Source organism: Gymnodraco acuticeps, unplaced genomic scaffold (assembly GCF_902827175.1).
Source record: "Gymnodraco acuticeps unplaced genomic scaffold, fGymAcu1.1, whole genome shotgun sequence".
Classification (NCBI taxonomy): Eukaryota; Metazoa; Chordata; class Actinopteri; order Perciformes; family Bathydraconidae; genus Gymnodraco; species Gymnodraco acuticeps.
The window spans coordinates 2,602,044-2,627,682 of record NW_022992149.1 but is presented as its reverse complement, the minus strand read 5'-3'; the positions used below and the strand labels follow the sequence as shown (position 1 = coordinate 2,627,682).

General features: G+C 40.3%; 1 protein-coding gene across 5 annotated transcripts; it reads left to right on the top strand.

The window, feature by feature from the left end:
• The first annotated feature begins 460 nt into the window (after positions 1-460).
• Positions 461-24,235, top strand: slc12a8 (solute carrier family 12 member 8). 5 transcript variants are annotated; one of them, XM_034204075.1, is made up of 13 exons: positions 461-590; positions 3,528-3,641; positions 3,729-3,875; positions 5,499-5,690; positions 12,136-12,367; positions 17,540-17,653; positions 17,889-17,976; positions 18,480-18,567; positions 19,280-19,426; positions 21,308-22,075; positions 22,162-22,279; positions 23,600-23,660; positions 23,927-24,235. In XM_034204075.1, the coding sequence occupies exons 2-13, from the start codon at positions 3,543-3,545 to the stop codon at positions 24,093-24,095; spliced, it is 2,223 nt and encodes a 740-aa protein (XP_034059966.1). In that variant the 5' UTR covers positions 461-590; positions 3,528-3,542; the 3' UTR covers positions 24,096-24,235. The 5 variants fall into 5 exon arrangements, with proteins under 5 accessions (XP_034059966.1, XP_034059965.1, XP_034059968.1 ...); XM_034204077.1 differs by lacking the exon at positions 461-590 and having other exon boundaries at positions 3,279-3,641; positions 21,308-21,905; positions 21,978-22,075; positions 22,162-22,257; XM_034204076.1 differs by lacking the exon at positions 461-590 and having other exon boundaries at positions 3,281-3,641; positions 21,308-21,905; positions 21,978-22,075.
• Positions 24,236-25,639: the final 1,404 nt, after the last annotated feature.

The following is a 25,639-nucleotide window of genomic DNA, read 5'->3' as shown; positions in this document are numbered from 1 at the left end:
CACAATCTCCAAGAGCCAAACCAACAGTTCAAAGATATAGATCCTTACAATATTATAGTCAAGAATAATAAGATAGGAAAGGTTGGAAATAGATAAAGATTGATAAAGTAAAATCACCAATGTTGCTACCTGTTAAATCCAATTTCTTTATTTTGGACACTTTCACTTGATAAACATAACCCTCATTTGTTAACTCCAAAAATATAAACATGAATGATTTATTGTCTGTTATTTACATGTAGACCGGTAGAAATATTCCTAACAACATGTAGGCCTAAAACCATAATCTCCTTTCCCCAAATCTAGTGTCCAAATCAGGTTTTAGGGAATAATTCCACTGAAATAAAATGCTAAGGATATTGAGTGGCACTGGCACCTGCATTTCACTTATGTAATCATTAGTCAACATGCTGAAGGGCTTGCCAAAACTAACACAGGATCCTGGAGCAAAGCAGCAACACACCATGGGAGGTAGGCTATCAAAAGTTACCAGAAGCCTGTGTTTCGTTTTCACACCAAACATTAACAGCAGGAGGAGCTGGGAGTCCTGTTTACACTGACTGGAGACATCTCTGAGGAACAATGAACTGGTATGTCGAGTTGATAACTAACTATTCCTCTTTTTTTAGCATGGAAAGATAAGGGACTCTGAAAGGTAGGTTTAGCCAGCTGTTGAGTTTAACGTTAGCTGAGAAACTCCATGAATGGAGGAGCATCACGTCCTAATGTAAAAAAAAGATAATTGTCAGTATCAGTTTTTGCCTCATACAAATGTAATACATTTCTTTACTGAATGCTTGCTGCTCAATTAAAGGCTTAAACTCACCAACATTAACATTTAAAAGATAGTCGTTGTGTTTTACTGTCTGGCCACATAGTTACGTTTTTGTCTTTGTCTCATTTAACACTAAAAATAGTGACTCAGAACCTGGAGCATTTTTTTTACTTTTTATTTCCATTTAATTTTCCATTTGGCCACAATGAAACATTACATTGAAAAATGTGTTAATTTGTTTTTAATATGACGATCTCTCTTTGCTGACGACTAGTAAGGTTACCCCAAGATATATTTAGCAAAGAAAAACGGTTGTTTAGCTAAACAAAAAAAAGTAAGTTAAGACTGTTATAATACAATATGTTCCGCTGTTTGATGCCAATGCTGTTGGCATGTGGGTCATTCTACAGAAAAGGTGGAAGTGCTGTCACTTACTTTTGCAGACACCAAAATACATGACGTTGACCTAATACTCACATTCATTATTGAATAAATAGAGATTGTCTTTGCAATGGTACTAAATAAATAAAAAATGGTTTTATACGTAAATTGCAATTTATTTAAAATGTCAAGTTCAAGAAACTGCCTTGTCACTTTGATCATACATGGAAGTGGAGCCTATAGTTTTAATTTAAAATATTTTTTTTTCAATAAATAAATCTAATTTATATTTACATAACATTACAAGCATTAAATATAACACTTAAATGGTAAAAAAAAAACGCAAATTATTATGAATAATATCAAATAAATGTCAGTCACCCAAAATTACGTCATTGGTGTTACTGCTACACAAAACGCTTTTATTTTTGAAATAATGTACTGTCTCTGAAGTGCCTCCTGTAACAAGAGATCATTTGAGGCAGTGCACAAAGACATAAGGGAAGTCAGATACTTCTTACTTTGTTTGTTAAAGGTGTCATTTTATCTTCACATGTTACATGCGTCTTTCAAGTCTGTCATTAGTGTTACTCATTGCATAACCCTAGGGGTGAACATTTGAATGGGAAAATGTATTGTGATATTGACTGAAGCCATATTTGGTCTGACACATTGCAGCCATTTTGTTAAAATGGTAGTGTTTTCTCCAAATTGTCACTGGTGTTACAGTCACTGGTGTTACTCTTCTTCCTGGTAACACGTAACACCAGTGACATTCCTATACAAATAAGCTTTGTATAAAGTATAAAAATAATAAAAATATTTTAAGCTCTACTTGTTGTGGATTCATCAAGTTAAGAGTTAGTTATTGCTATTTAACAGGTTTTAGATGTTTTTAGAAGGAATATATTTCAGCAGATTTGTATCACCCAGATTCCACCTTTTCTGTAGAATGACCCATACTTTCTAGTATTTCACCGTAAATTACGGCCTGTGGTCTTAATCTTGTTTATTTTTAGCTAGCTTGTGGTAACATAGTAGCCTAGCTAATTACTGAATTAGCTGTAGTGTCTGGATCCTATTGTCACGAGCAGGGGTGCCGCCATGGATTTTGGGCCCCATGAAAAGATATATCATTGGGCCCCACCACCAGGCACAGGCCACGCAAACCAAGCACAATTGCTGTAACCACACCTCCAGAACCCAACCGACTAATTTATGCTTTAAATAACTCTACATGCTTGCATATATCTTGTAGTCCAATACTAACTGCACAATATTTATTGACACTGAGCGGTGAAAATATAACACTGTGAAGACTGCACATTCTGCTGCAGTAGAATTCACTATTTGATATAACACTAACATTCCTGACAATAGACCTCAATAGTATTCTTTTATGGTGTAGGCTACATGCCTTTTTAATAAAAAATTGTAATGGAACATTCTCAACATGAATGCATACATCCAAATAAATATAACTTAAATATACATGACCTCTTAAATAAAAATAAAGTGAACATTAACACCAATATTATCATTTATAAAATGATATCACAAAAAAAATAACATAATCAGCAGATTTTCTAATTAAATATACATACCAACTACAAAATAAGCGGGTATTAAAGTGTAAATGGACAACAAAACGGAAATGGAAATGAAAACGCCTGATGGTGGTGCTAAATCAGATCAAAACTGGGTGACATACTGTCGCTCTCTCTTGTCTTTCTCTCCTTCCTTTTCTTTTTTGAAAGCCTGACTTTGTTAGTCGTTGAGACATCGTACACACGTAAGTACTCGCATCCCTGCTCACATGCTCTCACTCTGCTAGAAAATGCGGTGCCGCACAGCGTTTGGAGACAGGACCAAACCATTACATGTAAATAGAGGGGGGTGTACAGAGGCTTTGGATAATTAACTTTTCGAACAAAAAAGGTTAAATGAATCGTAAGTTTAGTGAGTACATAATCACTATAATTTTATATTAATGTTAATTATTGATGATTGATGAAAGGTTACTTAAAATGTTTTTCTTAATGTTCTACAATTTGTGGGGCCCCTGTCAGTCACGGGCCCTTAGAATCGTCCTAACTTTTCACCCCCTCACGAGCACACCCAGGTGTATCCGGGTGTCCGCGTGCTGCACTTGTTGTTTAACCATGACAGGCGGGACCAATTTCAGTTTCAACAAAAACTCATGTCCATAAGTAATGTGCTGTGGTCTCTTATTAATTAATTCTAACAATAAGCTGTCTGAAATATATTCAAATCCTAATCGAGTTTCTTCATGTTGTGATATTACACCTATGCTTAATTTAAAGAAAAAAGCCCACCTGTTGAAGTTTACCACAGCTATTCACATTTATAGGTTGTAATCGTTGTAATGGAAACCCTGCCGGAGGGAGACAGGAAAGACCTGTTGAAGAGGGGAGTTACTGACACCAACTCACATATCCATGATCTGTTTCATGAAGATGCACAGGTATTTGCTCCTCAAATAATATATTGACTTGTTGATTTTGGGATAACTAAACCAGCCAGTTCTGTGACTGTTGTTTGTCTTCGGCAGGGCTTGCAGCTGTCCAGCCAGCCCTGGTGGAGGATCAAGCTGTTTGTGTGGGAGCCGGTGCTCTTCGGTACCTGGGATGGAGTATTTACCACCTGCATGATCAACATCTTTGGTGTGGTGTTATTCCTACGTACCGGCTTCCTTGTGGTTAGTATTGTTTTCTTCTTGTCTTTTGGTTCTTCTATCTATATTACATATTAGGAAATAATCACAGCTTGACTACACACTCACATTGTTCTTGTTTATTAATCAACAGAAAAGCAACACATTTTTTTATTTTATCTTAACCATAATCCATACATTTTGTGAATGTATGCTGAATGTTATTGTTCTCTTAGAGCTGCATCTAGTTATGAAGTTTGCCCTCAGCTTAATGTAAAAGAGATTACCTTCTTTAAGTATGAATCGGTAATATGTTGGGAGGGTTGTCCATTGGAGCAACCCCCCACCTCCAAATTCCTTCTTTTACTTTTATCTTTTGAAAACAATAAAGAATCTGCCCAAAGATTGAACCCTTCAGTAAGCTTTTTTTTTTATGGTCTTCCCTAAAGGAATTCCCTTTCAATATTATTATATTGAAATGCATTTGGAAGTGTTTAGTGTGCACAACTGGTGCAATCAGGTGCTTTCGAAAACCAAATAAATAGTGACTTTTCAAATTAGAAATGAACTATGTGTGGCTATTGGAAGACCAATTATTTTTATATTTTCCCTTTTATAATCTGTAGACTCAAGCTTGGGCTTGGCTCTACTTTACATGTATCTTTCTAGCTCTGTTAAGGCTGTTTGATTTGAGTTTTTAGCTGCAACCATCATTAAGTGTGTGTCACTGCATCAGATGATCCCAAACACTTTAATGTGCATGTGTCATCTCCGGATTCAGCACAGAGACTCTATGATCTTAATTACTACATTCATTTGAGTTACACTTGACAGCTTAAACATAGTTTGCCATGTGAGAAAAACGGTAACTTGAGTGAGAGGAATCTCCTCATAAATTACTTGCTTCTTTCACTACTTATTGTGCGAAAGTGAAGTGTGTGTCACCAGAATGTCTTCCAAACATGAACATCATTTATCATCCTTAGTTTTCCATTATACTAAAGCAGAAATCTAACCATATGGTTTTAACTCTGCAAATAATAGTGTGAGAGAGTTTAAAGCAAATATCATGCGGGTAACACTTTTCTTTCCAGTTTCTCCTAGATAAGACATAATGATTTTTGCACACATTTACCTACAGCTTGAACACAGGAGCGTTACATTAAAAGCAAAAGATTGACTAATTATTTTTGGTTAATGAGAAAAATGTGCAGAGACATTAACGAAATAAATATTTGAGAATATGATACAAGCATGCTTGAATTATTTACTAAGTGTGCTTTGGTTCTTTATTATAAAATACATATTTTAATTTAAAGCTGCAGATTAAGTTTTTTTTGGATCCCCCAGAAGATTTATCATGAATTGCAGTGCTGGCCTTATCATTCTGTACTTGCAAAGATAAATATGCAATTAACTGTATGTTTTTAAAAAGTAATAATTATCCAGAGTTTTAAGGATAAGATTCCCTTGATTGCGTTGCTCATTCATTGGTTTTAGACCCCAATACAAATATATTTTAAAGTAAAAGACTATATACAGTAACTAGATTTTTTGAGTACAAATATTTTGTATTTAAAGCTGTTAATGAGTTACATGCTGCAGATGTGCAACACTTTCACATGGGATAGTATTTTGTGTCATCTTGTCTCCATCATCATCATCCAGGGGAACACAGGCGTGCTGCTCGGGATGTTCCTGGTCTCCATGGTCGTGCTGTTTGCCTTAGTGGTGGTGATGTCGGGGATCGGAGTGTGTGAGCACTGCGGTGTTGGCGGTGGAGGAGTCTACTCCATGATCTCCACCGTCCTGGGTGGCCGGGTCGGGGGCACAGTAGGGCTCCTCTACATCTTTGGACAGGTGAGAAACAAATCCAGACCAATTAGATGTGAGCTGTGATACATGTTCTTTTTGTTATTAAAGTTTTTATTTATGAACATACATGGTACAGCATACAGAAAGAGGAAGGTCAGGCTACAAAACATGTTAGTTAAGTGCACCTGGTTAAAAGAAAAAAGAAAAATACAAAGGTGTAAGATTACCAATCAGACACTACAGCGATCATAAAATAATAACAACAAATGATGCTTGATTAGAATAACAGTCAGGCTACCAGTTAGAGGTCAGGTATTCCACAAAGTCATCCCAACTTCCTAGAACCACAGGTCCTCTACCCCTCATTCTTGCCAACATAACCTCATAATGATGCTGTTTCGCTCATCAGAGTCTTCCATTCGTTAAATGTTGGGATTGTGGGTAATTTCCAGTGTCTCAATATAATTCTGGCAGCTGAGGTTATCCCAGCCATTAAAACTGAATGTGCACTTTTTGTCAGTTATGGAATATCTGTTTTAATAGGCATAAACGTGGGGATAATGGAAAGGATGTTCCTAAGAAAGAAAGTTTTAATGAAACATTTCTAAAGCAGACACTTTTCTGCTTGCTCTTGCCTCTGTTTACTTTTTTTATGCTGATTTTCCTATTTTTCTTTTCTGATAACTTCGAGCAGCAGCTCCTGGACATTAACTTATCACTGGGACACTTACTCTTCGTAAATAGATGGAGGGTTTCAGACATATTTCAATATTTTTACGACGACCTCAGCCTTACAGTAGCATGGCCTAGCAACAGCTAAAGCCTGGTACTGCATGCTATTTAGCTAGTTAGCAGCAAAATGCCTCCGTTCTCTACAGATGACTTCCACAAACTTCTACAGAAGATGGCCGTGTTGGAAATGAAAATGCAGCGGTTGGAATTTAACGTGGAAGTGAATGGACTATGTTGGAATGACACCACTTTACCAGTGTTGCAAAAGAATGGAAAAGGGCATGCTAACTCACAGCTAGTTAGCAGCTACAAGGATTCCAAGGAGCAGGAGGGCTGTGTACCGGGTAATATCTACAAGTGGTAGTCCTCCCTGGAACTCTCTGGGTGCAAGGCTGAAGAGTACATAATTTCCATGGGATTTGGGAGGACAAATAACAGGCAGAGCCCAGCGCTCTGAAATCTGTGATGCGACCGGCCTGCAATGTTATCACCCAGCAAGAGCGCCTCTTCAACCCCTATTCATACTAGGAAACAGCCGTGGAAAGCTGCTAAAGGGAGAACTACAAACAATCCTCCTAAACCACGTGCCTATCCAGAACAGATACACTCCGCTGACCCAGAACCGGAGATCTCTTTCTGATGACCTGGATAACCTGTCCTCTTCACACAGCAGGGTAAGGACCAATAGCTACTCCAAAAATAAAAGGCTAGAGGGAAAGCTAACGACTGGGCCTGAAACTCTGATTGTGGGTGACTCTGCTGTAAGAGATATAACAAGTCTGTGTAGTAAGGACAACACCAAAGTACTCTGTTTTCCCAAGGATATGGTCTCTGACTTGGCTGAGAAGATCCTGCATATTGGGGCTGAACATCCGACTGTAAAAAATGTGTTACTGCACACAACACATCGCTCAGAAAACCTTGAAGCTGTATCACTGCACCCGCCTGAGGAATGTCTTGATTATGGGAAACCTATGAGACAAATGGAGGAGTCTCCACCGCCCTTCACCCCCCCTATCACCTTTGAGGATACTCTTCCTTCACCCCACAGCTCTCTCTACTCACCCTCGCCTACCCTCCTGGAGATCACATGAAGGAGATACAGGATGGCACCAATTCCTTCCTGGAGTTCAATGACCGCATTAAGGCGATACGCAGGGTTGGCAGCATGTCCCTTACCTCCGCCCCTCAACGACGCCCACAGAGACGCGCACCATCTCCCCCGTCTTCATCACCGTGCCTACGTCAACCACCTCCCCCCTCTTCAAGATACCATCTGCTGTCACCAAAGCCTGATAAGAATGTGTGTGTACAAAATGCAGCAAACTCTTACTGATATGTGCTGGGTCCAGGCTCAAGGGCGTATGGCACTCTCAACTCTTTCCAGGACATGCCGGGGCCCTGCCTGCCAGTAGCTTTGCCGTTATCTGTGTTGATAGGTAATAGATTGAGATCGGTGAATCAGCTTAGAAACAGGAAGCGCTCGAACGTTTGTGTGAGTTTAAAAAATCTGACTGATAGTGTATTTAACAAACTTAAACTAGCTTTATTAAATGTCAGGTCATTGGTAGAAAAAACGTTTTTAACCATTGATTTTATCACTGAGCACAATCTCGATGTTATGTTTTAACGGAAACTTGGATTGAACAAAATAACAGTGCAGCTGTTCTTATCGAATCAACACCTCCCAACTTTAGTTTTATGAGTCAGGAAAGAATGCATAAGAGAGGAGGTGGAGTTGCTATTTTGTTCAATGATTCCATTCAATGCAGGAAGACATCTTATGGCAACTTTGCTTCTTTTGAATATGTGGCCCTTCAGCTGAAATGCTCCTCTCGAGCTCTGTTCCTAAATATCTATAGACCACCCAAATACTGTGCAAGCTTTTTTGATGACTTTACTGAACTGCTGTCTATAGTGTGTATTGACTTTGACCGTCTAGTCATTGTTGGTGATTTTAACATCCATGTTGACAACCCCCAGGACAGAGGGGCTAAAGAACTGTTTTGTGTTCTTGATAGCTATGGACTGACTCAGCATGTGACGGAGCCCACGCACAATAAGGGGCACACTCTGGACTTAATTATCTCAAAGGGTCTAAATATCTCTAAGGTTGTGGTGACTGATGTTGCACTCTCTGATCATTCCTCTGTTTTCTTTGAGAGCTCTATTTCTGTTCACAAAAATAGGTAACATCAAAGCGATATTTAACTGAAAATACTAGGGAAATGTTTACTCAGAATTTTTTTTCCACACTTGCCCCTACTAACATCTCAGTAAATGAGCTAGTAGATCATTTTAATTCCAAAATTAAAAAGATTATAGATTCCATTGCTCCAACTAGGGTAAAGGAAGTGACTGGCAAGAAAATGTCTCCATGGAGAAAGGCCATGAGTGTGAAAACAGAAAAAAGAGAGTGTCGAAAAGCTGAACGCAGGTGGAGAAAAAAACAAATCTCCAGGTTCACTTTGAAATCTATAAAGAGAGACTTGGCTTTTATAATTTATAATTGAAAATTGCACGACAGTCTTTCTTCTCTGACATCATTGCCAAAAACAACGCACGTGCCTTGTTTGCTACCGTTGACAGACTGACAAACCCCCCAGTGTCAGTAGCCTCTGAATTTCTATCCACCAGGGCCTGCAATGAATTTGTCTCCTTCTTCACTGACAAAATTCAGAAAATTAGACAAGCAGTCAGTGCCTCTGCATCAGGTGCAACAAATGTTTTGTCCCTGTGTCCACTTCAAATCAATTCAAACACCATGACACAATTGCATCAGATTAATGATAAAAACCTTGAGGACATTATACAACTTCTGAAATCTTCCTCTTGCTGCCTTGATATTATTCCAACAGGATTTTTCAAAAATGTTTTTCATTTCATGGCCTCAGATCTACTTCATATAGTAAACAAGTCTCTTCACTCAGGTGCCCTTAAAACTGCAGTCATCAAACCGCTCTTAAAAAAGAATAATCTAGATGCTTCAGTAATGAACAATTACAGGCCCATATCAAACCTGCCATTTCTAGGTAAAATCATTGAAAAAGTTGTTTTTCAAAAGTTGAGTAATTTCTTGCATTTAAATAACTGTTTCAATGTGTTCCAGTCAGGCTTTCGACCAAACCACAGCACTGAGACTGCTCTTGTAAAGGTCTTCAATGACATCCACTTAAACACAGACAATGGCAGAACTTCAGTGTTAGTATTATTAGATCTCAGTGCTGTGTTTGACACTGTTGACCACAACATATTACTAGACCGACTAGAAAACTGGGTGGGACTTTCGGCTACAGTTCTAAATTAGTTTGAATCCTACTTAAAGGACAGAAACAACTTTGTTTCTATAGGTAAATACCCATCTGAGTTGACAAATATGACATGTGGGGTTCCTCAAGGCTCCATCTTGGGGCCTCTTCTCTTTAACATCTACATGCTACCACTGGCTCAGATAATGAAAAACAACAAAATAAGTTACCATACAGTAGCTATGCGGATGACACACAGATTTACATAACCATTTCACCAGGAGACTATTCTCCAATTAAAACACTGAGTAAGTGCATTGAACAAATCAATGACTGGATGTGTCAGAACTTTCTCCAATTAAACAAAGATAAAACTGAGGTAATGGTTTTTGGAGCCAAGGTAGAACATATAAAAGTTAGCGCTGAGCTTCAGTCTGCAATGTTCAAAACAACAGAGAGCCAGAAATCTAGGTGTAGTCATGGGCCGTTTCTCAATCTCGAGGATTCTGGCTTCCAAGCCAATATTTAAAGGATGCTACGTCATCGAGTGCCGCCGAAGGACTGTTCCAATCTCCAGCATACTTGGAATTCCACCGAGGCCACGTCCTTGGTTTTGGGGGAAATTTCGAGGCTGCACATGGGTAGACTTCGCGTCCATAAAATCCCCACAATGCTTTGCGCACGGACCAATTTCAAAAACCCTTGTGGAGAATTGCTGAACCGATGCAGCACACATTTAAATGTAAGTATAGTGGTGTAGAACATGTGTTGGTAAATATGTTACTTTGTTACATTTGTTTGTTATCACCAAAAATGTGTTCCGTGAAAGTAAAGCAAGTTCATAATTAGATAGGTATTTATTTTCGGTACAGTTTATGTTGAAACCGTTAGAGAGAGTGGCACATTTGTTAGCCTGTTCCATTCTTCTTCGTTTTCCGAAGCCGTGGCTTGAAAGCATACTTGCTTCGTTTCTGAAGGAAGTGACTTGGAAGTACGCGACTACCAAGCCAGCATCCTCGCGATTGAGAAACACCCATGGACTCTGAGCTGAGTTTCAACAGTCACATTAAAACAGTTACTAAATCAGCCTACTATCACCTAAAGAATATATCTAGGATTAAAAGACTAATGTCACAGCAGGATTTGGAAAAACTTGTCCATGCTTTTATCTTCAGTAGACTCGACTACTGCAATGGTGTCTTCACAGGTCTCACTAAAAAATCTATTAGAAAGCTGCAGCTAATTCAGAACGCCGCTGCTCGAGTCCTCGCTGACAAGTGGATCACATCACTCCTGTTCTGAAGTCTTTACCCTGGCTTCCTGTGTGTCAAAGAATTTATTTGAAAAATATTGCTGCTGGTTTATAAAGCTTTGAATGGTTTAGGCCCAAAATACATTTCTGACCTGCTAAATTATGAACCATCCAGATCTCTCAGGTCTTCAGGGACTGGTCAGCTTCCTGTCCCCAGAGTCAGAACTAAACATGGTAAAGCAGCGTTCAGTTATTATGCTCCAAATATCTGGAACAAACTACCAGAAACCTGCAGGTCCGCTACAACTCTGACTACTTTTAAATCCAGGCTGAAGACTTTTCTTTTTGCCGCTGCTTTTAAGTGATATATTCATATCTTAAACTGCACTGTAACTTTTATTATCTTTGCTTTTTAAATGGCATTTTCTTAATGTCTTTCATTTTTGTAAAGCACTTTGAATTGCCTTGTCCCCCCAAAGGTAGTTAAAGTCATTATTGGGGTTAAAGTCCCCTCGTAGGTGGTTAAAGTCCCCTACGTGTGCCGTTTTGGTTTCAAGACCGTGGTTTGTGGAGGACACCAAAAAAGTCCTAGAAAAGACAACTTAAACTTAGCTAATGTGCATTTAAAGAAAAGAGGAATAGTTTTGGTGAAAACTAAAAAGGTACCATGGGGTACAGCAATTAGTTTTGGTTTCAAGACCCTGGTTCACGGAGGATACCAAAAAAGTCATAGAAAGACAAAGTAATCTTAACTATGTGCATTTAAAAATAAAAAAGAGGAATAGTTTCGGCGAAAACTAAAAGGTATCATGGGGTCAGATTATAATTTTCCAAAGGGGGGTTCGTTCAGATGTGTGTATCTCACACTGCACTGTAACTGTGATTCATGTATCTTTGCTTTTAAATGAGTGTTTTTAAATGCCATTTGATATCATTGCTTTTTAGATATCATTTTATAATATGTTTCTTAATGCTATTAATGTCTTTCATTTTTGTAAGTACTTTGAATTGCCTTGTGTTGAAATGTGCTATATAAATAAACTTGCCTTGCCTTGCCTTACCCATGCCTCTAAGAATTCCAACATGCTTTGCCAAAACAGGTTGACCATTGATCATTCCCATATGAGCTGTACAAATGTGCCCATCTCTTTCTTGCATTTCCATTATGTGTTGGTATTTATTAGTCCTATTTTGAAAAGCCTAGATGGTGACATGTTCTTATGCTCTCTTATCTCTCATGCTGCGTCCCATCTTGCAGTGCGTAGCTGGAGCCATGTACATCACAGGTTTCTCCGAGTCAGTGGCGGAGCTGCTGGGTCTGCAGAGTCAGTGGGCGGTGCGCGGCATGTCAGCGGTAGTGCTGCTGGCACTGCTGGGAATCAACCTGGCCGGTGTCAAGTGGATCGTTCGTCTCCAGCTGCTGCTGCTGGCCGTGCTGGCCATCTCCACACTGGACTTTGTGATCGGCACCTTCACGCACCTTGACCCAGGTAGGGATGTGGATATATTCACATTAGAAGGGTAAAGTGAAAAGCTAACAGGGATCGTGAGAAAGTTAAATCAGTATCCATGTTTTGTGTCTTCTAATATTATTTATATAAGAGCCTTTGAAGCATTATTTAGCCATGCTACAATTAATCATGTAGTAGACACTTACAATCAGAAGCACTTCCAGGACATGTTAACATCATTAACCGAGTAGCCAAGTCATCAGAAAATACCATTGAAAAATCTCAACAGCAGTTACCATATCAGGAAAAACACATTGCTATTTAAGTCAATTAGGAAGTTTAATGTTATTAGTTCCACTGTGTTTTTCTGGCATAACATGTTTAAATGTCTACTGCAGAAAGGTTGATGAATTGTCTGTTTAGGGAGCGATGAAGAAACAATAGTGCTCCAAAGGCTACAAACATTCAGGTTAGCAAGAATTCTTTGGAAAGAACAGCATACACATAAGTAAAATAAGAAAATCCTATCAATTCAAACGCATATTTTTTGAGTTGATGTCAAATTCCTCTTAGCTCCTTGTTTTATAGTTTCCACAGCATTTTTACTGTTTGAAACAATATGAGTCAAGTCATGTTATGGAGAGATGTTGATCATTTTGCTCAACCTCCAAAGCCTGCTGGAAATATTGGGGAACACTGACTGTTTGTTCACTTGAGTGGTGAGTGGCAGTGACCTGTTGAGGCCAGCAGGTGTAGCTGTAGTATCATTTATCATTTTCTAAGAAGGATGGTGTTTGAGTTCAAATCTTTTTGATACAGATTTTACCCAGTTTTGTCAGTTTACTCGTTTTCTCCAAAGATACTTTCCCTGCCTTCAGAGGCTTCTTGCTTTAGTTAGAAAATAGATAGTGTTGTTTTCGTGAAGCCTGAGCAAACTCTAAGACCGGCAGTGTGTTTACTGAGAATACTTTTTTTCCTTCTTTTTTTCTTTTGTGGTGAGGAAATGTTGCCTTTTTGAGTAGATTGTATTCTTTTGCTGGCCGTCAGGAAGTCCTTCCCCACATTTCCTGTTCTCACTGATTATCAACGTCCTGTCCAGTGGGAAGAGAAAAGTGTTCCAGGAGTTAATCCTGTTTTTTTATGAATAGGACATAAAATAGACCCTATTACTTAGATACAAGCAGAAACTGAAAAAGGTAACCTAAAGTGCACACGATTAAAAAATAAATAATAATATATTGTGTTGCCTTTTCCTATAGCAAACCACAAGGACCCCTAACCTGAACTTGTCCACCACTCCCAACCTCCAGCCGTCTTCATACAGTATTACAGTAGGCTGGTTTGCAGAAGTTTTGAGGGAGTAGCAGGCATAATGGTTTTTCCAGGTTTTTCCAATTAAGAGCTTCTGTGTGAGTTGTGGTGACCTCATGGCTGGTAGAGCACCAGCAGGTCCCCTAGCTGGATGAAACAGCCCAGATTGACTGCCCTCACTGAATCTGGAGGCCCGTCCTGAAGAAAAGGAGCCACCACCAAAATCATGTGGTCACAGTTTGATAAGACGTCCACTTATGTTCACTCTGGTACATCACTCCCATTCATTTCATGTTTTCCAATTGACCTTATATATCAACAGCACGCTGGGATACTGGCTTGTTGGCAAATGTTGCTTTCAAAAAATGTCTGTGTTCATGATCTGAAATAGTATAATTAATGGCTTTATGATTAGACAATTAATAGATGAGTGGTTTAAAGGTGTTTTTCAAGCAAAAAGCTCAAACCTTCAGTGGTTTCAGCTTCCTTAACTTGAAAATGTTCTGTTTTTAAATATAATACATTTAGTGTTGGGATTGTGGCAGACAAATATGAGGTGCTTGAAGATTTCACCCTGGCCTTTTTAGTGTTTATTTTACATTTTACAGACATTTTCATTTTGTGTCGAGGATTATATTTCCCTGATTTTGTGGCTCTTGAACATCAACAGCAAATACATTTGAAGGAAAATACTATATTACTAGGGTTTGTGAGCATCAACAGCTAGGAAAATCAACATTTTTGTTATTTGGATGGGCGTGAAATTTCAACCAGTAGACCTCATACCTTATTCTGTCAAAAGCTCTTGAACATTATTTTTGAACATGTGAAGCTGACGACTCATGTGTAGAAGTCTTTAGGGGTGTTGTATGAACATGAACTTTAACCTGTAGGCTGACCTCGCTTCCACATTTCCCCGCCTTAAGGATCTGTTAAGGGACTGATAATGACAAGTCCTTCCTGCAGCACTGAGACAGGTGGACTTTAAAAATAGTGCTTTATCGTCCCTGATGGGAGGAGAATTCATTTCAAATTGTAGTATTTGTGTCGTAAATGATTTAGCTTGGGTTAGTTACACTGCCAACACATTGTCTCTGCAGCAGAATAACTCAACCACAAATCCTTCTGAATGTGGTGCACACATGCAATCCAACCTCACCCAGTCCCTTTAGTTGCAGCCTATTCCCAACAGAACAGGAAGTCGTAATGTGCTGCTATGATCTGGGGTTTAGGGTGTTAACCAGGCTCACCCACATTTTTGGAAAATGACAAAGAGAGAAGGCCGAAACTGAGATCTGAGGCCTGTTGCTCCCCCAGAGAGCGCCACACCATCTCCCCACTATCCAACTCTATAATATATAGCTCTCAATCATCCCAGTGGGACCTGCTCCACCTCTGCGCTCCGTGCACAACACTTTATACTGGTCAGTGTGGGAGAGGCCTCGTGAAATCTGACTACACATTCCTGTCTGCATCAGAGGAATGCTGAGTTCAGAGAGGAGCCCCACTCTGCATATACACTTGTTCTTCAGACAATATGATACTGTAATATGATTGCTGTCACCACAGCTTTCTGAGATCTTTATTGCTCTGTAGGCCTCCCTAGAGCAGACTGATGTTTTGTATTCATACTAAGGTAGGCCCACATCACTGGTAGTTGTTTTGTAATATAAGATATAAAAAGTGAAATCCCTAATAGCTGTTGTTTTACTCACAGTTTTTCCAACCATCTCAGTGAGGCTGTATCCTTCATCAAATTACCATAAACCAACAGACATTGAAATAAACAAAAAAAACAATGGTTGCTGTGCAAAATATATGTACACTGCCATCTACATATATTCTGCTGTTTGTACACGGACCAAGGCAATGCTTTTGTTTTGTTTCCAACAGTGCTTTTCTGAATGATCAGTTCATCATAGTTAACAATGTGATTAACCATGTCGAATTTACAGTCTACATGTTAGTTGGCATTTTGTTTTGCTGTATGATTTTAAATAACTTTCACCAAAGTTTGTGAAAAACAAGTTTGTTTATACTGTACTCTGGAAGTGTATCCAAGCAATGCATTTTGTGTTCATAGTTTTCCAACAAACTCAACTGAGCAGTCAGAGAGTTAAGCATGGTTGGATGCTGGAGTGCATGTTGTAATATGGCTGATGCAGACTTGAACCCTGAATGCCCTGGATCTGTTCTGGCTGTTTGGACAGAGGGCGGTCTCACAGGGTCACAGGGTGAACACGAGTCTGGGCACCTTGTTCCATTTGTTGTCGGTTTTTACGGCCTCCTTAAATTCTTCTCCTGCTGAACATGTGCATTTGTAGTTAGTGATTTTTTCAGACCTTATGTTTTTGGCTTTTGTGTTAAACAAGTCCCTCTCTTCTCTCTGTCTCCCTCTCTTGCTCACTCTCATTCTTTTACACAAACTTGGAAGCCGCTGAGCTTCTGAAAAGGGTGGCGACTTCCTTTTGGATAAACATGTCATTAATCTGAGAGAACACATTCTTTCCCATCGCAAGATAACCAAGGGGGAAATGTCCGGTGTTGTAACATGGGCCTGCCCTTCAGCCCGTGTGGTTTAAATGGCCCCCGCAATGCAGAACAATCTCCTCCTGCACGTTCGACAAACAAAGACCTGACACTGAACTCACTGACCATGACTTAGGCTGCATACTTTCACAAGTGTCAAACTACCTATTGTTACAAATTAAAGTCACAAAATCTGAGATCAGGTAGTGCTGCACCACATTTGGGGGAGTATAAAAAGTTAAATATGAACATAAACATGAAGTTTCATTTATAAAACCTCTAACTAATACTTGAAAAATGCAATATTTTTAAGAACCTATCAAAGATATGGTTTTAAAATCGTTGTGTCTGACACTGTAGGTCTTTCCTGGGAAAATCTCCGGTGCAGACATGATGTGTTTACATTTCCACTCAGTCTCAACTTTTCCAAGAAGTGCAGTGCAACAACTCTCCATTAATCACTTAACAAGGAAGAAAATGAAATCAAGCAAATAAAAACACCACTGTAATGATAACTTTTAAATCATACTGTGGCTGCAGGATGCAATACAGCGTCCCGCCTGCAGCCTATAACACTGGCCATTTGGGGGGTTATGTTTTTTGTCTGTTTGTCCTTTGTCTTATCAGAATGTTATGTTAAATCTAAAGCATTCAGTCTTAACAATTCAATCATATATTGCAGATGAGACTGGACCATCTGCAATTTGTGGATGCATTCACTTCCCTGATGGCTCCCACAGGATTGCTGACATCCTCGTGGATTCATCTTCTTATTATAGACACATGCATTTCCAAACATTTGGTCTTTCCAAACATTTGGTCTACCTACGCTGTAAAATGTATTATCTCTTCAATTTACACACGGCATCTATTGCACGTCTGTTCGTCCTGGGAGAGAGATCCCTCCTCTGTTGCTCTCCCTGAGGTTTCTCCCATTTTTCCCTTTAAACTGTGGGTTTTCTTCGGAAGTTTTTCCTTGTACGATGTGAGGGTCTAAGGACAGAGGGTGTCGTATTGTCATACTGATATTCTGCACAAACTGTGAAGACCACTGAGACAAATGTAACTTGTGATATTGGGCTATATAAATAAACATTGATTGATTGATTGAAGGTATTTTTGGGACATTTAAAAAAAATAAATACATCTTCTGTCATGTATATGAATTCGAGAAAAGTTTAAAAACCAAAAGCTTTTCGATTTATAGAAACATATCATGCCCATTGGCCAGTTAATTTCAAGATCAATCAAACAAGTTACTTAAAAGGACATGATGTCTTCTGTTAACAAATGTGTACTGTTGATACCTTGGACAGTTAATCCAATAAAGATTCAGTACTTACAGTACTTGTGTGTTGTCTTCTTCCTCAGAACATGGTTTCATTGGTTATTCACCCAGGCTGCTCAGCAGCAACACAATGCCAGACTACACCTCAGGAGAAAGCTTCTTCACCGTGTTTGGGGTCTTCTTCCCTGCTGCTACAGGTGAGGCTGACCCCATCATCTCTTTTTAATCTAATATTGTGAAAACGTGCAGTAACACACTTACACTTTGCATGGTATATGTGAAGTATGTATAAGAAACACATTATTTGACCTTTGACTGTCAAGAATCGGTCCCACTTTTCATTTGTTTTGCAATTAAAGGCAGTGTGAAAATAAATGTGTATTGTACGGTATGTGTTATTCATGTTTATGGTTTGTGTGTGTGCGTCTGTAGGGGTCATGGCAGGTTTCAACATGAGCTCAGACCTTCAGCGGCCTGAACACAACATCCCTGTGGGAACACTGGCAGCTGTCTTCACCTCGTAGGACCACACACACACACACACACACACACACACACACACACACACACACACACACACACACACACACACACACACACTTTGTGGTGCATTTTATTATTGTAAAATTAGCACCACGAAGTGCACAGACTGAAAACTGTAGAATCATTAACACTGAGCTACAGAGAAAGCTGTGGCAAAATGTGAAGCTGTTAATCAACATGTCACGACATAAAAATGGTTATCTTAATAAATGTTAACTTCATGTCATACTACAATGATAGTTTTAATTTGTGGAGTCTATTCCTCAAGGTAAGAATCATCCTAGGTGGTACTTTCCAAATGTTTCTCTCAGATCCCTTTCTGTGGTATCTTCTATCAAAAAGGGGCATTTTTTCCATATCCACTGGAGAGATCAAGCGTGCGCCCTATCACACACTGCTTGATTACACAATCCCTCTATTAATAGTGAGAGAGCCGCTGTGGTTAATAATCCTGTGTGATGTACTGTTGCTGACCCACAGGTGGTTCCTGTATCTGGTCTTTGTCTTCCTTCTGGGGGCCATCTGCACCAGAGAAGCTCTGCGCTATGACTTCTTGATAGCAGAAAAGGTAAACCCCCCCCCACAGTCTTTGTTTCCATTCTGCCCCGTCAGAGAGGCATCAGAAGGGCTGAGGTGAGGGGATTCCCCACGATGCCTCACTTTGTTGACGTGGTTATAGTTCAGGTTCTGACTAAATGAATGTTCTTGACTCAAGCTGAAAACCCAGGTTAAAATATATGAAAAATACTTTGCCCGTCCCAATACCCCCACTTGTTGCCTTGAGCACTTAAGTGCACTTTCACAATCTGACAAGTAGTCCAATGTCGGAAACATACTAACACACAGTCCACTTCGCACTGTGCACTTTTCCTAACACTGTTAGGAACATACTCAGAACGCCCCACAGCTGATTAGAGTGCACAGCTTCACAGCAGGCCAGTTAGTGGCGGTGAAGCCTCAAGGCTGGTTATGATAATCATCAACAGACGAGTCAAAATGTATGACGTGTGATTCAGTATTATTTACATTCACATTACCAGAGTTTAGTAGACTCTAGATCAAAAGTTGTTGTGTACAAACTTCCTCTCCCAATAATATTTGATTTAACTTTAACCCATCACGTACTCTTTTTAACATCCTTGACTTCTTTATCAGCGGTTAGCTCTCATTGTTTTCACAAGGGGCTGGCTGCAGCGGAACCGAACTGGGTGTAGCTGTTGTGAGCTCTCGACCCCACCCCATCCTCTTCCACCCTCTGTTTGTTTTCCTTCTTCCTCCAGGTCTCCTTGGTGGGCTTCCTCTTTCTGCTGGGCCTCTACATCTCCTCCCTGGCTTCCTGCATGGGCGGCCTGTACGCAGCACCCAGGATCCTCCAGTGCATCGCCCAGGAGAGGGTCATCCCCGCTCTGGCCTTCCTGGGAAGAGGGGTAGGTGGATGGATGGAACCATACAGGGAGGGATGTCTGGACATGAACAGTACAGTGAAAGATATAAGCTACAGTCACCCTGATGTCAATGCAAATTATCAAGTGAGAGTGTACTTATATGCACCATTAAGTTTACTTATTTGAAGCAAAACGTTACCTTTTTAAATTGTCACATTTACGTTAGCTGTTTACATGATTGCAGTAAAGGGATGATCGAAGTAAGCAGCTCCGACATCAGCATAAACCCACACTTCTAAGGGGAGACATCACAGGTGAATAGCATTGAAAAGGGGATGTTCTTGCCTGTAGTGTCTGGCTGGAATTTGGACATCTTCCTACCTGAGTGACATATTAGTCGTAGCACTAATTTGCACACATAATAGGCCAAAAGTCTAAGTGGCCTGCGATGCATTAGATCGGAAAACAAAGACCAACTAATAAAGGAATGGTACAATGTGCAGCGTGTCTGGTGGAATAGCACCCATTGACTAGAGTGGCCGCGATTGCTAAAAATGCCGCAGCCGCAGCGCAACGCAACGCAGCGCAGCGCAACGCAGCGCAACGCAGCGCAGACGCTACTGGTGGGATTAGGGGGTGAGATTTTCCTAGTTTTAGAGTCATGAAGTCATGAAATCTATGTGAAGCAGTGTCTCTCAAAAGTATAGATGCACACTGAAGAAGATTGATGGCTGCACAGCCTTTTAAAACAATATAATGTAATCGTCAAAGTGCATTTATTGATCTTAGAAATATACTTTTAAAACATTACAACAAGTACATTTAATTTCCTGATTATACTTAATTTAACAATGCAGACATGTCATTTGTACTTTAGTATATAAGTCTAGTATTAGTACACACACTTAGAGTAAGTAGAGCATCTGTGTACCTCCTCCACCACTGCTAATGAGTGTGTGTAGTCTGGATGTGCAGGGGGGTGTGGTGGGTGTACTCAACAGGAAACAGTGACAGGACTGCCTAACTATAGAGTGCAGACTCCACTCCATAGAAGTGAGTTTACTGACTGCATAACAGCCAATAGTCGAGACTTACTTCTGTTACACAACACACACTCACACACACACTCTCGGTCACGTTGACATCCTGACCCCGTCCACCCCAGTTTTCCTCAGACTTCCCTGGGTGGCAGCGGTGTCTGACCTCTCTCAGCGGGCTGGAATGAGGCCCTAGACATCTTGGCCCAAATCAAAGCTTCAGAACAAACGCAGGAAGGGCGGCGGGCAGGGCCCCGCTCCGATGTGTGCTCTGGAGGCCCGCCAGGCGCACAGCGGTGCTCCTTCAACTGTGTGTTAGGACCTGGGATGTAAAAGCAAGCTGGTTAGCAAATCACATGTTAAAACAATTACTAAACTCTACTGGTTTGGTTTTATACTTCTCAAATATAACTTTAAGTTCAGATGTCCCTCTAGGTGGCTGTTTGTCCCTAGTATGCCTATACTTAAGTGTTTTTGGGGCAACAGGTTGAAGTTCTAATACTACAGTGTCTCAATCTGGAGAATTAAGACGATATCCTATGTACGGAATGTGACACAAAGCATGTTGATTTTTACAAAGCAACCATTTTCTATGTGACGGATGCATCTCTAGAACATTTTTTGACTTAATAAAAAACGTATTTTTCATTGTTTCCTTAACATGCATAAATAAGGCACCACAAAATAATGAAACCATTATAATAATACAAACAGCAGAAATACAATTAAAGCCTAAAGGAAACTATTTTCTCATCTTATAATCCTATTCCTGTCCCACCAGACCACCATTGGACACTCAGTTTACATTTCCCCACATTTCTTGTTTCTATTATTGCGTTTTTTCATTGTTTGACATCATTGTTGTGTCCCTCTCTCTCTCCCACAGGTAGGCCCTAACAGGACTCCCGTGGCTGCTATCTGTCTGACCAGTCTGCTCACCATGGCCTTCATTTTCATCGGTCAGGTCAACGTGCTGGCTCCGATCGTCTCCATAAACTTCATGCTCACCTACAGCTTCATCGACTACTCCTACTTCAGTGTGGCCATGACCTACCAGCTTCAGAGTAAAGAGAAGAGGGATACCATAGCCCCCGCCAAAAGATACGGGTGTGGGTCAACCAGGCAGAGCTCCAGGCCTCTGATCGAGGAATCTCTTCCGAGCTATGGGAGTGGAGGGGAGAGTCCGCAGCGGATGAAAGGCACTCTGCTGGAGTTTACCAAGGACATGGACCAGATATTTCCCCCTGTGTCAAATGTTGATGCTGTGGCTGAGAAGACCTCCTCCATGCAAGAGCTGAGCAGTAGATGCAAAGGCAGAAAAGCTCCAGTCACTCCTAAGCAGATGCTGATGGACAGCTTTGGATTGGACCTAAACAGGAATATGTTCCCTGAGGAGAACGTACAGGAGATGAGTTCTGCTCCACGTGAGGAGGCTGGAGAAGAGCCACAGGAGTCAGCTGGTGACCCTCCCCATCACAGCCCAGGTGATCAGCTCATAGAGTTCAGTGTTAGTCTTGTGTGTTTTAAGCAACCTGACCCTATATTTAATCTTTCAGTTGCCGGAGGTAAAGCGGAGCAGCAGAGCGTTGAAATCAAACCCATGCAGGATTCGTTATATGCGAAATTCTGCAACCACTGGGTCGCTCTAATCGGGGTTCGTAAACGCCCTTTTTCATTTGTTGTTATGGTAGAATATAAGATCATATTAATTATTAAGTTATTATATGTTTTTTCTTTCAGGCATTGAGCTCCATATTGATTATGTTTGTTATTCAATGGGCTTATGCCTTAGCAAACATAGTCTTAGCCTTGCTGCTCTTCTTCTACATCGGGAAAGTGAGTCCTGGACTACCTATAGGTGATTTCCTTCAGTTCATTTCCTGTTTAGACACATTTAGCTTAACTTGATGAGAGGTCCTGTCATAGAGACCATGTGTCCTGATTTGGACTGTCCCAGATAAAAAGCATATGCAATATGGATGGAAAGTACAAGATGATGAAATGCTGTGCTTACATATTGTGGGGATTTCCTGTGTCTTTCTCATATAAACCACCTGCACATGTGCAGCATTTTCCAGCTTTGTATGCCAGACTAGAACTTCAATAGAACATGGATTGTAATAAAGCTTTTTGACACTGTATACCAGGCAGCACTTAACTCTGCACACATAGCTAATGTTAGCCTGCTCTTGTGGCCTAGTCCATTTTGTGTCTGATAGATTGTGGCAGTCAGTGCAGCTCGGGTTTGATATGATGCAATCAATGAACTTACACAGACCAGAGCCAATCCATATGCCTGTTCCAATTGTAGAAATACAATTGACTCAGGCTGGCATGAGTTACATTTATTGTAAAGGCTAGCATTTGTTTTTCTAAGGAAGAATAGGATATTCTTTTAACTGACAATATAACCTCAGATAATGAAAGCAATTAAAAAAAAAAAAAGAATAGCTTTCTAAGTATTTGAATGTCTTAGGACTTGTATAAAAGTATGAGTAGTCTGTAGATGTAAAAAAAAAAAGAGCTGAATCACGATGTTTACATCATCTAGAATAGATCAGGGGTCACCAACCTTTTTTAGGATGAGAGCTACTTTCAAAAAATAAAACCAGTCGGGGCCTACTTTTACGCCTCATTTTTTGTTTTTTGCTGTGTATATATTTAGCTCTAGATGATCCCATTATGTTCAACAATAGACCTCTTGATGTGCTATTTACCTTTTTAAGCATTTACATGTGTCACCCCGCGCTCGGTTGTAATGTGACCTGGTAACGTTCACTGGCACTTTTCTGGGAGTATCACTTGCACTCTTTTTGCCTGGCAGGCTGACAGCTGTTGTGGCTTAGGATTTCTAGAATAGCTGGATGAGACACCCAGCAGCATCTGTGCAATAAACTCACCACAGTGCAGCGTGTCATGGCTGTCTGACTCACAACATTTCTGAGCACAAGCTCTGCAAGTGTTAAACACTTGTCCCACAGGTGGTCAATGTGATGCTGTGCGTAACCACTCCTCTGTGCACTGTTACAACTTCAAATTGTGACACAATACACTCAGAAAATGTAAATCTATGTCTGATGGCATGTGTTTTTAATGGTTTAACTGAGGCTAGTTTTTTAAATAACCAACCCATTGAGCTAATTTCTCCAGATAAGTTTTGATTTTGATTTATTTGCAGGTATTGCAGCTCGATTCAGCTTTTTCGTGTGGCTCAAGTCGTCGTTGAAAAGCATTTGCAGGTATTGTGTGGTTGCTATGATACATAATGATCAGTAAATAATCAAGTTATAATGACTGCTTGTAGGACAAATAAGACATTAAAATGCAATCCATCATAAGAATGTCTAAGTTATCTGTCCAGATCATTTATAAAGGAACTAAATAAAAAGTAAATGCCTGACTTAATCAATTAATTGTTGTATTACTAAGAAATGTGATCTACATATTTGTCCTGTTATGCATCATTTCCTATGTCCCTAAAGCCTATTTCTCTTCCTGTCTTCAGGGGGAAAGTGTCCCCTCAGGATGAGATCGTAGTCACCCCCTCTCTGTCCGGGGTCGGGCTGAAAACCAAGCAGCTGACGGAGGAAAATGCAGACTTTGCCTCTCGTCACAGATACCACCAATCGTCCTTCATAAGAACCGAGACAATGGTGCAACCACCAGCCCACTGACTGACTGACTTAACTCTGTTTCATGTCATAGCTGTAAGCCTCAAACCACATTTCCTGCCTCAATCCGTGTGGGCCACATGCAGCGTACGTACACACATGTTACAAAGGTTTCATTAAAACGAGTTCATTCTGCATGTGTACAATATGTCCTGGTCGTTTTTAGTTTGCCTTTACTAGTTGACATCACCTTTCAGACGTGGACTTTGGGTCCTTGCAAATAAATCTGATGAAAATCAAAGCAGTGGACAAGAAAGGTCCTGTATTACAAGATTCATGCTTTAAGATTCGGAATCTCAAAACCAACATGGGCTTTTTTGTGTGTTTTTTAATGTAACCCTGAATATATTTAACACCGAAGTGAACCACTTAAGGAACACGCAAAATAAATGTCAGCCATCCTATGAAAGAAATTATGTTTACATTTAGAGATATTCAAGGAAGAGGAAGAGTGTCTGATCTGCTGTGTTATACACATAGACAGTATATAAAGATTATACCAGAAGAAGTTAAATGTATTTTGCAAAACATGATGAATATACAGTATGTCATAATACATAAGGTGTTATTTGGGTGGATTTATTTTTGAACTGTTGCACTGTTGGCAGCTTGACAACAAAGCTGTGAAAACCACTTCCTCTCTGCATTTTGGTATCAGGTGTGCAACCTGCCGAGAGAAACATGGCTCTCTGTAAAGAGAATAGTACCTTTCCTCATCATTACCTGGTCTGCAGATGACTAGATTGGTGGTGGTAAATACTTCTTACAGTCATGAAGGAGAGCTCTGGACGATAGGGCTAATGAGTTGGACACCATGCACAGTGTAAAACTTTATTATATGGATTTTACCCCAGCGTATATGCAATTGTTCTTGACTTTTCACTGATCCAAGCCAGAACACCTATAAACAGTCAGGCTTTTAGAACAGCATGGCTCCAGAGTCCAGCCTCCAGCTAAAAGATAAACTTATATCAGCAGGATTCACAAACAGACATTCAGGATGATTTTCAGTGGAATGTGTTGGAGACAGATGTATTAGTTCCCAGCAGTAATTGTTGTAGCGAAAGCCTCATTCGTCTTGAAACTCTAAAGCAACATGCTCTCATGTCTGAAAACAAACACACCGACAACACCTGAAGAAGGCAGCAGATGCAGCCAGAGTAAAACACCGCAGTGGTTTGCGCGTGCATGTGTTTTGGTGCCCGCGTGTGTTGTGCTTCAGGAGGAGGAGTCCGGCTCCTCCGCTTGATAACAGGCTGCTCCTCCACTCTTATCTCCCGTTCTCCGCCGTCCCAGCAGCGGATAACCTCCGGACCTGCTCCAGGATTTATTTAATTCTTATGAACCTTCACTAAACGCTGCAGCGCTCCTCCCATGGTTTCCCCGGGAGACTCCCCGGCCTCTACTCGACTTTACGGAAACTTTCGGCGACCGTTTTGGGGTCTTGAAAATCATGGAAACGTGGTTTTTGAATCACGTCCTCGGCGTGTCTCTGTCGGTCCTGCTGCTGGGTCTACCGGGGCCCCTCGGGGCAGGGACCCCCAGTA

Bases quoted from the DNA above. Each gene is read 5' to 3' on its own strand.
- slc12a8 (XM_034204075.1), top strand. From the start codon at position 3,543: ATGGAAACCCTGCCGGAGGGAGACAGGAAAGACCTGTTGAAGAGGGGA. The intron at 3,642-3,728 runs GTATTTGCTCCT...TGTCTTCGGCAG, and splicing joins TGTTTCATGAAGATGCACAG to GGCTTGCAGCTGTCCAGCCA. The intron at 22,076-22,161 runs GTTCGTAAACGC...TTTTTCTTTCAG, and splicing joins ACTGGGTCGCTCTAATCGGG to GCATTGAGCTCCATATTGAT.